The sequence below is a fragment of the Saccostrea cucullata genome, unplaced genomic scaffold (genome assembly GCF_032062105.1).
Source record: "Saccostrea cucullata isolate Sc308-1 unplaced genomic scaffold, CSIRO_AGI_Scuc_v1 ctg7139, whole genome shotgun sequence".
Taxonomy (NCBI): Eukaryota; Metazoa; Mollusca; class Bivalvia; order Ostreida; family Ostreidae; genus Saccostrea; species Saccostrea cuccullata.
Genome location: NW_026927673.1, coordinates 1 through 18,187, shown reverse-complemented (window position 1 = coordinate 18,187; position 18,187 = coordinate 1). Strand labels below are relative to the sequence as shown.

Genomic DNA, 18,187 nt, shown 5'->3' with positions numbered 1-18,187 from the left:
GGAAATTAAGTTTTAAGATTGACACGTAATTACAACGTACTACTACGTGAAAGTCCAAGTAGTTTTCTACATTTCATGTATCCTTATGTAAGAATGGTTTAATCAAACGCTCAGCTGCCTCCACAAACCCCTACTCGCGAAATGGCGGAGTTGACAGAGGCAGACGCCATCTTGGACCCGCTTCAGATTTTCAAATATTAATATCTAGAGTTCAGATTAACCAATATTCAAACAACTTATACAGTAAACATCAATCTAAGGGTGTCTATTATCATTCCAAAAATAAATAAAAAATATTTAAAAACAAAAAAGTTAGAAAATCCGATTTTTTCATTTCGCTTCTCCTAACGACAGGAAGTACTGACGACGAACGAAAGGTCGCGTCCTGGATGGTAAATATCACGATCTATAATCCCTGAAAGTTTCATGTTGATATCTTTTACCGTTTTTGAGTTTAATCGTGGACAAAATGTCATTTTATTTTCAGAAAATGTCCCGTAACTTGGCACCAGAAGCGAATTTTCAAAAAATCTCTCGGAAAAAATAACTTCAGATAATAACACATAATTTCTGTAAATTTCATGAAAATTCACCCAGTAGTCTTCGAGAAATCGCGTGCACAAAATTTAGTGTACGGAAAAATAATAATAATAATAATAACTAGATACGATCTCGTTGCGAGCAACGAGAGGTCTTCCGTCCGTTTTAGGAAAAGAAACCCACGTAAAATCGAGCTGAAAAGAGATTCAAAATTTTGGTCACAAGGAGGATTGAACCCATGTCGCCAACGTGAATGCGCTTTTTTTTTTTACTATTTTTTTTATTTATCCTCAACGTGCTAACCATTAAGCTATTGGGAGTGCTGCTCTAAACATACTTGTGTATACATTTGCAACAGTTCACCTGTCTAAGAATTATAAAAAGCATTCATAATTTCGCGCCAAACGCCACGAGTAAATATTCGCGCCTTTTCTTTGGACTGATCTATTAAATAGGTATGATAGCTTCAATTAAATTTTAAAAATAAAACATTCTTAGCTCCTTTATTTTATTTCGACGTTAAGAAAGTATATGTAACACATTATACACATTACATATTGTATCTAGCCCAGTTACACTAAAGCAGTGAAACGGAAATTAAGTTTTAAGATTGACACTCAATTGCAACTTACTACTGTAACGTGTCGGACCTGAGCGGTCAGTAGGTCCGTGCTCGGATTACCGAGTTTTACTGGGGATATGATTGAATGCAATATTTACAGATAATTATATGACACCTGCCTGGTGTCTTTAAATCAAATGACCTAAGTGCTTTGAACACTTATATATCTTCAGTTAATACCGAGACCTGCCTGGTGCCATATGACAATTGCCTCACCATACAACTGACTATATAAGTCAACAGCCACCTGCCTAGTGCCTCTTGATTTAGTCTTTAACACCTGCCTGGTGTCTTACTGTTTTCCAAGTTGCCTATATAACTCTAGCCAAGTAGCTACAATATACTTACACAGTATTTAACTTTGTGAGAGCTTCTCTGTCCTAATGACAAACCTATAGCTAACGTCACACAGCTATATTTTAAGTAGTCACTGACTACGGCGACTTTGCACAATTCGATTTGATCGATACACTAATTGGTTTCTGTACCAAAGTGAAGACACAAGCCAATTGGCTGTACTGCCCCCTTGTACCTCAACTTAATCAATGATCATAAGCTATCAGATATCATATTGATAAAATACTACAGACTGCCTTTCTTTTGGCAACACTATTATTATTTTCTAACAGAACATCATTTATCAATAATACTTGTATAATTCTTTTGTCAATTGACCAATTAATTACAATATTTACATTGATTAGCTATTATAATATAAACAAGTAACGGGACGTAACTTCTCCAACCATTTCACTACTACGTTTTTTTACATTTCATGTATCCTTATGTCAGAATCGTTTAATCAAACGCTCAGCTGCCTCCATAAACCCCTACTCGCGAAATGGCGGAGTTGACAGAGGCAGCCGCCATCTTGGGCCCGCTTCAGATTTTCAAATATTAATATCTAGAGTTCAGATTAACCAATATTCAAACAACTTATATAGTAAGCATCAATAGAAAGGTCTCTATTAATATTCCAAAAATAGATAAAAACTATTGGAAAACAAAAAAGTTAGAAAATACGCTTTTTTCAATTCGCATCTCCTAACGACAGGAAGTATTGACGACGAACGAAAGGTCGCGTATTGGATTGTACTTATCACGATCTATAATCCCTGAAAGTTTCACATTGATATCTTTTACCGTTCCTGAAATTAATCGCGGACAAAATGTCATTTTAAAATCAGGAAATGTCCCGTAACTCGGCACCAGATATGAATTTTCAAAAAATCGCTCAGATAGATCAAGTTCATGTTACGACACATCTTTTCTGAAAATTTCATGTAATTCCATCCAGTAGTCTTTGAGAAATCGCGTGCACAAAATTTTGGAAAAAAAATAATAAAAAGAATAATAATAATAATAATAATAAGAAGAAACAGTAGAATCACTATAAGGTCTTCCGTGAAGACGGAAGACCTTAACTAGAAACGATCTCGTTGCGAGCAACGAGAGGTCTTCCGTCAGATTCCGGAAAAAAACAGTAAAATCGAGCTGAAAATAGCTTAAAAGATCTTTGGACACACAGATTGTAACTAAAACGGGTCAAGAAAGTATTTTTCTAATTCCATATTGTATATAAGCAATTAACAATAAAGCAGTGAAATGTCTATGAACTTTTTATCAAATTCCAGTTTATCCCCAAAGTGAACTATCCCGATTAGTTAAACTATCATGGCAAGGTTGAAATAGTTCGCCGAAAATAATGGCTCGCCCTACGACAGTCAAGGAATCGGATACCTTTATGCTTAATAACTTGAATCAGATCTTTGAGATAAGAATGTTAATATAAAATCGATTAAGCGATCTTCTAAAAATTGATTTCTTATTTTTGTCTTTTCTATTAGTTTAATATGACACAAGTGTGCATGAGAAAAACAGTGGTCAAGTTTTATACTTAATATATTCATTGATATTCTTTCTTGAAAAACTGTTAGTTATATCTATGATTTAAAATCTGCTTTCCGTGCTGCAAATCAAAAGATATTAGGTATCAAATTTTATTTGCTCATTTAGTCTTTTCTTTTTCTTCTTTGAGAATCAGCCTAAACCAATTATAGAAGACATTAATTTGACACGTAAATACGACGTGACAATCCAAATATTCCTTTGCATTTAATTTATCCTTATCTTACTGTCGTTCAAGCAAACGCTCAGCTGCCTCCGTAAACCCCTATTGCGAAATGTCGGAGTTGACAGAGACAGCCGCCATTTTGGACCCGCTTCAGATTTTGAAATGCTAATATCTAGAGTTAAGATTTATTGATATTCAAACAAATTATATAGTAAGCATCAATAAAAGGGTCTCTATTACCGTTTCATTAATAAATTAAAAATATTGAAAAACAAAAAAGTTAAAAAATACAACTTTTTATCTTCGCATCTCCGAACGACAGGAAGTATTGACGACGAACAAAACGTCGCGTCCTGGATAGTATTTATCACGATCTATAATCCCTGAAAGTTCCATGTTGATATCTTTTGCTGTTTTTGAGTTTAATCGTGGACAAAATGTCATATTAATTTCAGAAAATTGTCCATAACTTGGCACCGGAAGCGAATTTCTAAAAATTCTCCCGGATATATAAAATTCATATAACGACACATTCATTCTGAAAATTTCACATTATTTCATGCAGTAGTCTTTGAGAAATCGCCTGCACAAAATTAGAAAGTCAAAAAAATAATAAAAAGAATAATAAGAAACAGTAGAATCACTATAAGGTCTTCCGTGAAGACGGAAGACCTTAATAATAATAATAATAACTAGATATGAAACTCGTTGCGAGCAACGAGTGGTCTTCCGTCCGATTCCGAAAAAAGAAACGTAAAATCAAACTAAAAAGTGATTCAAAAAAACGGAAACACAGGGGATTGAATGCGGGTCGCCAGCGTCAAAATCCATAGCGCTAACAATTACATTTCAAATTTAAAATGCGAATATCGCAAAATTGCCTTTTTCGATTCTAAAACAAATTATTTTTTTTATATTCATATGGAATTATAAAATGAGAGCTAGCTAGCCAGATTTTGCACAAGAAGATCACATCGGAATTTGTCATTGAGTTTAACAGTAATTTGTCGGAGAGATAATCTATTACTGTTGAACAAATGATGCTGTTAACTTTCCTTTATTCGATATGTATTCAACTTTTTATTTCATGCAACTGCATATCAGGCATGTCAATGTTATCTATTTCTGTACTTCTGTTGATTTCTACATCAGACCATTTGTTTACTACTAAAGTCGGTCACGATACATTATTTCGCACCAAACGAAATTCATGAAAAAGCTGGAATATTTCACTGAGAAAAATCTCGCGCCCTCCGACGGTCGAGGAATCTGATACCATTTGTGTTCAGTAACTTGCATTTATTACAAAAATATTCATATCACCTTTATTAAACGATCTTTGTTTTTTCTTAATTTTTTGTCTTTTCTATTCATTTAATATGTCACACGCCTGCGTGGAAAATAAACACTTAGTCAAGTAATACTTACTAATCATAGTTGTTTTAGTCAGGCAAGTTTCCTGAAAAGCTATACTTATAACCATGGTTTAGGATAAGACTTCCGTTGTGCAAAACAAAAGATTGTATTTATCGTATTTCCACTTGTAATCATGTTGTATTCTACTTTGAGATACAGGCAAAAGCAATTTAAATATACATTTAGGGAAACCTCGGATTAAAACTATAATTCGAAGCAGAATTGCAACGTAATTGCGACGTGACAATTAAAAAAATTCATTACATCTCATATACCTTTTTGGTAGAAGTTTCGTTCAACAAAACGCTCAGCTGACCTTCTAGAACCCGGCTTGCTTAATGGCGGAGTTTACGGAGACAGTCGCCATCTTGGACACGCTTCAGATTTTTAAATGCGAATATCTAGTGTGTGGATTGATCAATTCTAAGATAGATTATATATTACGCCTTTCCAGTAAGGTCTTCATTAACGTTAATGATATCAAAGAAAAATATTGAAAAGCAAAAAAAGTTGAAAAACTGCATATTTTATATTCGCTTCCTGTAGCGAGCGGAAGTATTGACGACGCAAACAAAAGCAAAATTGCACATCTATAACTCATAGCCTATCATCTTTAATAAGTCTCCAGTGAGTATCTTGAGCCGCTTTCGAGAACATTCGAAGACAAAAATGCATTTTAAAATCAGGAAATTGCCCATAACTTGGCACTGGAACCGAATTTTCCAACAAACGGAATTTTATATAAAATTCTTGTAATGAGCAATAATTCCTGAAAATTTCATTGAAATCCACCAAATAGTTTACGAGAAATCGCCTGCACAAATTTTTGTCTAAAAAATAAAGAATAATAATAAGAAACAATAGAATCACTAGAAGGTCTTCCGTGAAGACGGAAGACCTTAATAAGAAACAGTAGAATCACTATAAGGTCTTCCGTGAAGACGGAAGACCTTAATTAACTCCTAACACCGATTAATAAATAATTTCTAACCCAGATTCTTACACTCCAGTGCAACCCCGTGGCCGTCAGTCTATACGACAAGTGCAAGTCAATAAAATATTTGAACCTCGTTACATGTCGTAATATAGTAATTAGTAAACAGATAATTAATAATTTCGTCGCCTAATTAAATTCTATGCCCTTGTTACTGAAGGTAATATTTCATTAGGAGCAATATTGGGGCAATCATGTGAAAACGTCAAATCCTGATTGACAGAATAGGTAATAATTCCTTTAGAAACTTCTCCCCAAGAAGCACGTATTGGTTTGTGGGTTTTTACTAAGTTGTACTTATCTCCTCTCGCGTCTCCTGTGTGAACTCTGACCCCAGGTTGAATATGAATACGTTGACAAAGGTATGTAATGACTTGAAAAGATATATTTCTCTAGATAATGTTTGCATTTCGATTGAGAGCGCCGACAGGTAAGGACTATTATTTTTTTTTTTTTTATTTTATAAATAATATTTTGTATTTTAAAAATTTTTTAAATAAAAAAAAATTCAGAAGATTGTTAAAGTTTGAATTTAGAACACGTTATTCTCTTAAAATAATGTTAATGGTATATGCAAAAAAAATGTATAGTATGGAGTCTAGCTCAGGGAAGAGAAGACTAAACAATTTATTTTATAATGATTGTGTACATTTTTTTATTTCAATATTTCTAACACATGTACAAAATTTTGAATTGGTACACAAAATTTTTATAGACTTTTTGAAAACGGTCTGATTCATAATCAAATAAATAGAAGAGAATCTCCCTTTTCAAAAATATTCATTCAATCTAAAACTTTACAAAAAATATATTGCAAGTTTTATAAATTGTATACATTTTAATTAAAGTTGCATTCAACGAGTGGTTCTTTACTTTTTTGAAAAAAATGTTTTTGTATGTAAAACTTAAATAAAACATTAACATTAACATGCCCATAAACTCCGAAACTGTCATTCCAGAACATACTCAAGAAAAGTAGGTTGATAAATAATATTTTGTAATCTCATGCAAATATAAGTTGGTTTTTTTTTTTTTTTGAGGTCGATTCACTAAAAATCACAAAAAATATTCAAACAAATTTCTTTCATATATATATATATACAAGTATATGAATGCATCTAGCTGTTCAACATCATCATTACATGCGAATAAGGGGACTAATTTCTTCGCTATACAAAAAGAATCGTCTTTGTCACTTTTGATTAACGAAATCTTTTATCATCGTATATTAATAAATTTTAAGCGACATTTTCATTTTATGAAACATAACCACCTTTTTAAAAAGGCATATTATATAACATTTCATAAAATTTTTACTTTTTTTCTCAAAAGATACCGCGCTTGTCAAGAAATGATTAAAACCTTCTCTAAACCTGCAGCTGACAGCTAGAATGAAAAACGAGAAATTAAGAAGAGGGTGACTATTTGCACATTTTGGTCATAAATCAAAGCTTTAAACCGCAAGCCGTGTTGGTTTCCGCTTTGCTACACGACATTCGTTCGCAGAGGGGAGACATAAAACGTGAAACTTCATAAATCTTAAAAGAGTTAATCTACAAATTATTCCAGCCACACAGTAACAATTATCAGAGAAAGCATTCTTGAGGACCCTCTTTTGAATTTTATATTTACAGGAATTTTTTTTTCAATAACCATGAGCTATATAGGAAATGAATTACTATATCACTAAAAATTTGAGATAATGATGACATTTGATGGCAACAATATTATTCATTTTGAGGTTACAATTGAAAGACATGAACATTGACTTCTTATATGTTAAAATACCACATCACAACTTAATCTGCCAGTTTTATTTCAATTAACAAAGATAGAATAATAATTACATTAATAAACACCATAATGATTTGAGATCATTTCCATTGGTAATAACTTTAATAATTATTTATACAAACTGAGGTTTTCATCAATAAATATTTTGTTATAAACATTTCTTTTAATTCTGTATATAACATTTTTAATTAAGAATTAGTTAATATCAAGGGAGCACAATGGATTTTTTATAGATTGAAGTTCTGGTCAATAACCTTTAAATAAGGGGCAATGACATGACATCAAACGGCCTCAAAAAATGTTCTAAATTGTTCCAAATCAAGCATGAATGCTCAGAATCACTGAACATTTGTTCAATAAGTTCCAAACTGAAAACTTCGGCCAAGACATCCATCTTCTATAGAAAGTTCTTGAAATTCATTGTCTAAAAACTATTTTCTCTGGCTGCGGGGGTCTTTTCTTTTTGAAATGAAAATTTTAATTAAGTAGATTTGCACCTGCAATTTGTTGAGACAAAACACTAAAACCACATGTCTTGGATATTGTTATGAAATGGTAATTTTTGTCCATTTGACAAATATATTCAGACATGTCAAACGTTTAATTAATAAGTTATTGAAATCTGTTTTAATGCCCGAAGCACTTAATTAAAAGGATGACTTTTAATTTTTTTTTCTTCATAAATTCTCTAAATAAGTTATTGAAAAATGTTCTGATGCCGACAGAACAAAATTCAAATTGGTGACATCCAGAACCGTTTACTGGAAGGTTTTGAAAGTGTGAAGGAATTTTAATATTAAATTTACAAAATTTTATTCCATCAAAACTGTTTTGATGTCACACATCAACTGTCAAAACAACAAAGAACATGAGTTTTGTTAGGACAAATTTTACATTTAAAAAATAATTTGGCGCCGTATCTTACCACATGTATATTCATGAAGCCGTCTAGAATGAAATGCATAGAAAAAGATGTATCATTAAAGAGTTTTATATAAAAACTAATGATGCCATATTTTCATTTTGTCTTTCTTTTTTCTTGAAATCAACTCAGTATTTAACACTGAATGATTTGTATTTTAATCAAGCAAGATAATTCGATTAAAGAAAAAATAACAACTGTTACAGATACATCATTTTGAAAAAAACAGTTTCTTTAAACGTTAACTATAATATATCAATATCAAAGTTAAATACTTGTAAGTTAACCCACAAAACTAAGCAAAAAATTATAGATATACAATGTATACGTGAATAACTATAATAAATACTGAAATTTTCTATGATCCTTCACTTTCAATAACAAAAACCCCACAGTCGATTAAGAAAATCATGTTGTGGCCTCTGAATGTCATAGATCATGTTAACTTAGAACTTTGATTAATTTAATTATTTTATGGTAAACCGTGGTGTCAAGATTGATCTGTCGCTTCTATGCTTTTCAATTATTCAAAAGATAATAAAAATCGTGTCTTTATTTAATTACTACACACTTTAATTTATATCACCTTTTGAAAAAGTCGTGAAATGTGCAAACATTAAAAAGATAAATCTTACATCGGACAATACCCTCCAACAGTAAGAAAAAAAGTCCCCAAACCATGAACAGTGCATTCAGATGTGGTTAGTTTCTGTTATGTTTCATATTTATTAATGATACACTTTATTCTCTTTGTAGAAATGTACTCCTCACTCCTCGTTATTGGATTGACTTTGGCGTCACTGTTGGGACGGAGTAGCCAACATGGATTGCTTCTGTCCCCTCCTCAAAGGGGGTCACTCTGGCGATACGGATACGACACTCCTCCGAACTATGACGACAATGGACTTTTCTGTGGCGGAATAGAGGTAAACTTCAAAATACTTTTCATAACTTCTCTGTCATTCCGAATAAAGCATGAATAATTCAAAGTTACAGATTGGCAGGGACTGGTCACTTCGCCATGGACCTGATCCAATATCTGATATTTTAGGGGGTCCATGTTATCTCTGCTCCTAATTTGTATTGTTTGAATGGATATGTGAGTTTGAATACTGTTCATTATCTCAATATTTCATTTAATGACGTTTTTCATTTTTTGCAGGAATACATTAAAACTGGTGGAAAATGTGGTGTTTGTGGAGACGCTTATAAAGGTCCCCGTGAACACGAAGCAGGTGGAAAATATGCCAAAGGAATCATTGTCGAGCAACTTCCCGCCGGATCCACCGAAATGAAAACGACAATTCAGATCACAAGTTATCATATGGGGTATTTCGAGTTCAGGATCTGTCCCCACAATGATATCCGCACACCAGTGTCTCAGCAGTGTCTGGACGAACATCTCATGATCATCAAGGAAGGCACCCCTGAAAGTGAATACACTCGCTACTACCCAGACAATCCCATCGAGACTGGAAAAGACAAGTACCATCTGACCTTGCTCCTACCAAGAGGGATACGGTGTGAGCAATGCGTATTACAATGGACTTACAACACAGGTAAAAAATGAGTTTAACTGAGATACACAAGTAATAGTCCTTCCTTTTTTCTTTTTTTTTAAAATAAAAACAACTTTGAATCTTACTCTGAAAGTCTATTTTGTCTTTTTTAGGAAACAGTTGGGGCACAGATAAAAATGGAACAAGCTGCTTAGGCTGCGGCCTTCAAGAAGTCTTTAAAAACTGTGCTGATATAAGCATTGGAGGAACACAGACAGTTGAATCCGCACAGATGGCACTTATTAAAACAAAGACAAAAACAACCAAAAAGACACCTAAAACTGAAACTAAGTCGGGCTTATTCCACCATATCAAGAAAGCCATTGAAAATAGTGTGGCTGCCAAAATAAACCAAAAGCATGTCCAGAAGACCACAATGAAAGCCATGCCTTCTCTTACTCCAGTATTTTCGACTAAAACACCCTCAGCAACGACGACATTTTCGGCAAAATCTGTTTTGGAAAACAGAAACCTCTTCATGCCTGGTACTGGCCCGTCTTTCCTCTCTCAACTTCAGAGCAAACTAGGAAAACAATTCAGTTGGTTGAAGCAGATTCCTTTCCATCACGGTTCTCTTCTTTCCCCCAAAACGCCTAATCCTCGATTCACCTTAGCCAGCAAAATCAAGTTCCTACCTGACACTACAGCTCAGGAACAACCCACGACTGCCCTGGCTTTCAACCCATCATCCAAAATAGGATTGCACTCATTTTACACTACAAAGAAAGGACCTGTTCCAAGAATTTACGAGGTCAAATATAATCTTCTTCCGAAGTCATCTTTCAACTTGTATACCAATCCTTCAATGTCTTTGTTTGAATCCGCTGGTAATGTACAAAAGGTCTCCTTGTCCGAAGTGGCACCCACAGTAGCGTATATCGAACCAAAAACAACACAAGGACCTTCACTAAAAACGACCAAGTCAGCAAACCCTACCACGACCAATCCTATGGACGTTTCACAATGGGGGAAAGAGGACGTGAGCAAATTACCTAAAAAGTATCAAAGGTACTATCAGAAGTACAAGGAAGCCAAATCAATGTTAGCTCTATTCAAAAGGAAACCCCAAGAAGTTCTGAAAATGTCCAAATATAGAAAATATCAGAAACGAAGAAATGGAGACAGGAGATTGCTAAGAAATCTGAACAGAGATGTAGAGAAATACACAACTCGACTGAAGAGAGTCGGAAAACGTCTATTTTCTACATCATAGTGACAATGTTTTGCCACAGAAACTATCATTTCACAGAAATCCGTTCATATTTATTAAATATTTGTTATTGTTTTTTTGTTGTTTACTTAGAAAACCAGACTGAAATACAATGCTAAAAAGATGTATTCATCTGTAAATTGTTACCTCAGGAATGTGCGAGGATATTCTACAGAATGACGCTTCAGACTCATTCAAACTTGTTGTTGCAAGCTCTGCAGAAACACTATGATGAATGAGTTTTATGTATTATATGTGCCAAAGCAACGAAATATTGTTGTGCATGTTCTTACCTATCAGTATTCATAAAAACACTTGCCCATGCCAGTATTGCCTTTATTAGTCTATCCGGTAAACAGAGCTTCACAAGACATTTTTGACTGAGCTTCTAACTCATATCTTTGTGTTTAAAATTATATCAAATGTTATGTCAATTTTGATATGATAAAAAAAATTGTCTCAGTCATTATGTTGGTCATATGTTTGTTTTATCTAAACAGTTTTGTTTAATATTTAAACAAATGCAATATAATTGTGATACTGTTTATTCTGTAAAAAGAATACAAATAATGCAAAATACAAAATAAAACAATATCAAATGGGTTTTTTTTCTTTTCATATTTATGATCCAGCAGGAATGAGGGGAAAAACAATGAATACTGTCATCCTTATATACACAATGGAAATGTAATTAAGTGACCCTTTTTTCAATGTCATGTACACATGCATGAAAAGGAACTATGCCCTACAGCACAAGTAATTCTTATACTTCCATTACATCCATGAGATCAACGAATATTGCATAGGACAATCTCACTATTTCGATGTGGATATCTTTCCTTCCCAAAGCAGACAACAGGTTACAAATTCGAAGTTTTGCCTGCAAAGCATTTTCGTGTGCTTGGTTTAAATGTCCCAGAGCTTCGTCTAGAAGATTGGTTGAACACGTTAGTCTAAACCACTGGAAGTGCTTCAATTTGGCAAGAGCTTTGCATATTTGTAGTATGCTTTCCTCTGTTAGCACGTTTCCAGCAATGTCTAAGTACTGAAGTTTCTCCAAATTCTGAGGAAGTTTTTCACAGAAATTTGGAATGGAGGCATCCTGAAAGTGATTCTGTGCCAAGTTGAGCAGCTTAACATTCTTGAAACAAAACACAACCTTGAACAAGTTTATGGATGAAATTCTGTCATTGTCATAAATCGAAAATTGACATATTTTGCTCAGGTTCAATTCCTGCAATGAAAGTGCATGTTTTGAATTGCCCAAGCACTCCAAGTCATGATCGTTCAAGTCACAGTTCCGAAGACTTAGAAATTCTAAGGGAAGCCTTAATGAGTCCAAAATTTCTCCCAAACATCCCAACAAGTAATTGAAACTCAGATCTAACCGGACTAGATTCTCAAAGCACGACAAAGTCCTGACCATAATGGCCCTTCCTATGGTCCTACTCCTTGTTTTGCCTTCTTGTAAGTATATGTTACAGTCCTGGAGGTCAAGTGAACGTAGTTTTGTGAACTTCTTCAGATTTGGTGAAACCATGAAGAATATACCTTCTTCTAGCTGTCTGAGTGAAAGACCTTCAAGTGTCTGGAATTAAACAAGAAAATAAGAAACTGGTTCACAAACACTTTATTTAGCCACAATCTATCAAATGTTTTCTTTTAGTTTTTCAATTATAAAAGTCTACATTGCGAAAATTGGAGTTTTTGAAAACAAGCAGTATCATACACGTGTAAGTTAAAACCATCTACTTAAATGAAATGAAATGAATTACATGAACATTAATGAGAAAATTTGTTTCATTAACAGACTTGCAAAGTTTGGTCATTTTTGAAAAGTTCAACCTAAAAAAGACTGAATTTTAAAATATGAATAACATTTCAAATTTTCTAGAAACCTCCAAACTACTTAAAAATCCACCTTCATGGGTAGTCTATTTTTGGATGTGTCTAAATATGTAACTACTTTATGATAAATGATTGAATTTGGACTCATATTTTATCAGAAAAATATAAAGGCTTAAACTGTAGAAAGTCCTCATTTCTGCTTTATTTCCTCTGCCTTTAGCAAGATTAAGAACCCTCTCTACACTGCACACTTAAGAGTTCTGATTCTAATGTATTTTTCTGCAGTTAGAGTGATCTGCCCTTATATCTAACTTCTAAAAAATAGAAATTTACAATATATTTATTTAATATTACAACATGCATATATTAAATTCAAACAAATCTTTCAAATTACTGTTATAAATACTACATGGGTATTATCAAAATTCTGATAATAGAATCTGAGACTTACATCTGTGTCATGGCCCTTCAGAACAATAAATGGGGCGAGTGAGTCCATCACCTCATCACCTACTGTAAGGTCGGACCTGGAATAAGATAAAGTCATATACTACAAATATTACAAACAGAACTGAGGCAACTAGAAAACTGACCAGTCAGCAAGGGCCCCACCATGGGGTAGAATTAATAGGGTGCAGCTTACGGAATGATTAAAAAATGTACGAAGAATAAGCAACAGCAACTGTATTCTTAAAATTTCAAGATAATTCCTGAATATTCAAAAACCTGAAAATAATATCCTTGTATTTACATTAGGCAGTAAAGAACAACTTAACAATGAATGTATATTTAAACAATTATGAAGCTTGTGTTATATAAAATGCCAGCCTTCAATGAATGCAAATATCATGAAGGCTTGACCTTAACTTCAAACAAACAGCAGTTGCAGACAAAGGTTTTCATTAATCTTAAAGTGACAGATAAAGAAAAGCCTACTAAATTTTCTGCAGCAGGCTAGATAATTAATCCCAAGGGATTAATTGTACCTCTCTCATCATTTTCTTCTTAAGTTACAATAAGAACTTTTTCAGAATTAATGATAGAATGGGGTTTTTATACAACTATCCTAAAAATTAACAAGAGGCCCAAGGGCCTTGAATCGCTCTTCTGATAAATTGTACAATCTATCACTTCTATTAGAAGCCTCCAACTCTATTAGTATCATAAGACCCAAAATGCATCAACTTACAAAGTTTGATAATATTTAGCCAGTTAAGACTGAAGATATTATAATATAATTATCAAATACCATAAGTAGGTCAAAGTGACCTACCTTTTGATTTGAATTTTCTGAGGACTCAAGATACATTAATTGACAAAGACTGATGATTCTAATTAAATAAGTACCTGAGATATTCAAAAGTAGGTCACCATGACCTACTTTTTGGTCAACATTCTCTGAAAACCCAAGATGCATCATCTGACAAAGTTTGACAATTCTAAGCCAATTAGTTCCAGAGATAATTAAATACAGCCATCAAATGTCAAAAATAGGTCACGGTGACCTACTTTTTGGACGACGTTATCCAAACATCCAAGATGCCTAAACTGATAAAATTTGCTGATTCTAAGCCAATAAGTACCTGAGATATTCAAAAGTAGGTCACCGTGACCTACTTCTTGTTGGACATTCAATGAAACCGTAAGATGCCTCAACTGACAAAGTTTGATGATTCCGAGCCAACAAGTACCAGATTTAATCAAATATAGCCAAAAAATGTCAAAAGTAGGTCACAGTGACCTACTTTTTGGTCCACGTTCTCCGAAAACCCAAGGTGCCTAAACTGACAAAGTTTGATGATTCTAAGCTAATACGTACCTGAGATATTCAAAAGTAGGTCACTGTGACCTACTTTTTGGTCGACATTCTCCAAAAACCCAAGATGCATCATCTGACAAAGTTTGATGATTTTAGGTCAATAAGTACCAGAGATACTTAATTATAGCCACAAAATGTCAAAAGTAGGTCACTATGACCTACTTTTTGGTCGTCACTCTCCGAAAACCCAAGATGCATCAACTCACAAAGTTTGATGGTTCTAAGCCAATAAGTACCGGAGATACTTAAATAAAGCCATAAAATGTCAAAAGTAGGTCACCATGACCTACTTTTTGGTCGTCACTCTCCGAAAACTAAATATGCATCCACTCACAAAGTTTGATGATTCTAAGAAATGCCTAAGATACTGAAATATAGCCATAAAATGTCGAAAGTAGGTCATCGTGACCTACATTTTGGTTGACATTTTTCAAAGACCCAAGATGCATCTACTGACCAAGTTTGATGATCGTAGGTCTGAAGGTAATCAAAATATGCATTTTAAACAATTTGAAAACAAATGTCGGCAAAATTTAAAAAGTAGGTCACAGTGACCTACTTTGTTATAAATATGTTTTAAGGTCCCTAGATGCATCAAAGTACAAGATTTGATGATTCTAAACCTCCCAGTGTCTGAAATAATGGGATTTAATGTTTTTAAAAGGATAAGTCATAAAGTTCAAAAAGTAGGTCACAGTGACCTACTTTTAAGTTGACATTGTTCAAGGACCCAAGATGCATCAACTGACAAAGTTTGATGATCATAGGCCTTAAAGTGTCTAAAATATGCCTTCAAATCAATTTGAAAACAAATCCCCGCAAAATTTAAAAAGTAGGTCACCATGACCTACTTTTGAGTTAACATGATGTGAAGTCGTAAGATGCATCAACTTACAAGATTTGATGATTCTAGTCCTTATAGTAAGAAAAATATACACGTTTTTATTAATTGTAAATTTAGGTCAACTTTGAAGTGACCTTGAGACCACGCCCTTTGCCCCAGGGTCATGCCTTGAACAATTTTTAATCTTCAACATATCCTGATCCTTGTATGTAAGTTTGGTGAAAATCTGCCTGGTGGTTCTGGAGAAGAAGATTTTTTAGCAACCAGTACTTTTGGTTTTGTTTTCCTGATTATCTCCCCTTGTTTTAGGGTCCCAACCCTTATTTTAGTACAAATGGTAGCCCTTGGGCCAAGGATACCCTGTGACAAATTTGGTACTGATTGGCCAAGAGGTTCTTGAGTTATGGCCCATATTCTAAAAAGTTAACGCACACCGCACACCGCACAAATGGCCATAGCATTAGCTCTTTGAGCCTTTGGCTCAGAAGAGCTAATAATATTCTTGAATTAACATAAAGTGAAAAAAGTAAATCAAAAAATCTTCTTTAATCTATTTCTTGTTATTAGAATTCAATGAAATCATAACTATTAAACAAAAATAAATTATAAAAATTTATATTTAAATCCACATTTCAGAGTGTTCATAGCATTCCAAATTGACTTAAGTCAAGAACGTTAACCTCAAGTTGCTATAAATATATTTCCTAAACACATCAGATGGTTTTCTGTCCAATCAGAAAACAGGATTGTGACACACCTATGAGAAACCGTAAACAAAGAGCGCTAGTACACGTGGATTTTCTTTTTTCGTGAAAAAGATTTTTTTGATAATTTGTTTTGGAAATCAAATTAAATGTATTGGTTAAAAGAGATATTTACTACATTTCTACCATGAACAAGCGATTGTTTTCAGACATTTTACGACGCATTGACTACTTCAAAACTTAAAAAATTAATCGACGTTTCCCGTTTTCTAAGGAAATGAAATAATTTCATTTAAGACATAATTTTATTAAAGATTCATGTTAATCCAATTCTCCACATATATATACTCTCTGCATTTCATTATAAATATCTTTTTGATAACCATATGCAGCGAAACGTTTAAGCTGAAAATTTAAACTCCACCAGAATTTTTTTCCAGGGGGGGGGGGGTCCACCCCAGTCAAAAAAAAAATCCAATCCCAGAAATTTCTTGACAAGCAAAATAAATAAATTAACAAGTTAATTGATGCAAAGCATCAAATCGGCCGCTAACATATTTAACATGTCAAAAAAAGTACTTTCACAATTCAAAGCATTCATGCAAGAAAAGAACAGGATATTCAAAGCTGAAATAGTGATCATTTTTATTTCAGGCTGTCTTCAAAGCAAAATAAATAAATAAATATTTTTAAAAATTTGATAGAAATTTTAGTATCATGCCTGCTGTTCAATCGAATTCAATGAATAAAATATATTTTAAACTAGAAATTTTAGTGCATTTGCTCATCCAATGGATTTATCGGTGTAAAAAAGTCTAAATATGCATGGGTGTCGGAAGCAAATCAAAAGTGGGGTGAGGGTGGGGGTGAGCTAATTAAAAGGGGGGGGGGCTTAACCAACAAAAAATTGTAAAGCCCATTTTCAATGCCTATATAATGTATATATATTTGCAATAACAGTGGGGGGAGCTAACCACCCCCCCCCCCCCGGTTCCGACGCCTATGATATGAGAAATTATTGTCATCATGCAAAATTAAGATGTATGCCTTTCAAGATATACCACGTGCTGATACCCTAGTTATTTGTAACGTGATAATGCTTATATAGTTTCTGCAGAGTAGGTTATTCGGCATGGTGCCGTGAAAAATCTTTGGGTCATTCGCAGCTGTAAGATTTTCAAACAAGTTTTACTAGTAGAGCAACTTTTCATTTTTTTTTTTTTACCACGTGCACGTCATTATTGTCCGAAAAATCAAAACGATTTCCTTTCGTATCTTACACACTCCCTGGATGGGGAGTACCTATTGTAAACTCTTTTTGTTTAACCATAAAATATCAATTATCTGATGCAAAATGATAATGAAATTGAAACAAAATAACAACAATTAAAACTTAATTTAAAGCAAGTTTTTAAAATATTTTACTCATGGTTTTATACATGCTATTATTTGAGAATTATTTTACTGAACTGATAAAATAATAACATCTCATTTCCCCATGTGCACTTTCTAACACAACCACAAATAGATCGGCCGCTGCTGCGGCCGATAATAAAAAAAACCCTAAACTCGCCCAAACGTCAAAAACCTATTCCTATATTACTTCCGGTAATGGCGGCGCACATGGACAACGTGGTCAGCGAATAAAAATTGTCCATTTTCACGGTACCTACCTCGTCCCCATGTTGGTAATAGTGTCTTAACAACAATCTGAACAATATACTCATAATACTGCGTTTTGTGAAGTGGCAGGTAACGTTTCATATAAATATTTAGATATACATGATGCCGCAAGGTCGTAGGAACCAGGGTTTGGCCCCGGCCAAACACAATGAAGGCAT

The 18,187-nt window shown here is 33.6% G+C and overlaps 2 protein-coding genes across 2 annotated transcripts; one reads left to right on the top strand and one right to left on the bottom strand.

Annotated features, from left to right (window-relative positions):
* Positions 1 to 9,118: 9,118 nt before the first annotated feature.
* On the top strand, positions 9,119 to 11,475 carry LOC134275153 (uncharacterized; the record flags this gene model as incomplete). Its single annotated transcript, XM_062757394.1, has 3 exons — positions 9,119 to 9,288; positions 9,525 to 9,921; positions 10,035 to 11,475. Coding segments are annotated over 3 exons (1,667 nt in total), but the record flags the coding sequence as incomplete, so codon positions are not given.
* A 185-nt stretch (positions 11,476 to 11,660) lies between these two features.
* On the bottom strand, positions 11,661 to 13,567 carry LOC134275154 (uncharacterized). The gene is made up of 2 exons (XM_062757395.1): positions 13,431 to 13,567; positions 11,661 to 12,719 (listed from the first exon to the last, which is right to left on the bottom strand). Exons 1-2 carry the CDS (start codon positions 13,524 to 13,526, stop codon positions 11,895 to 11,897), a joined length of 921 nt encoding a protein of 306 aa, XP_062613379.1. The 5' UTR covers positions 13,527 to 13,567; the 3' UTR covers positions 11,661 to 11,894.
* Between the last annotated feature and the right edge of the window lie 4,620 nt (positions 13,568 to 18,187).

Excerpts from the sequence above, each read along its gene's own strand:
- LOC134275154 (XM_062757395.1), bottom strand. The coding sequence starts at position 13,526 with ATGACTTTATCTTATTCCAGGTCCGACCTTACAGTAGGTGATGAGGTG. Across the intron at positions 12,720-13,430 it reads TGAAGGGCCATGACACAGAT|ACACTTGAAGGTCTTTCACT; the intron begins GTAAGTCTCAGA and ends GTTTAATTCCAG.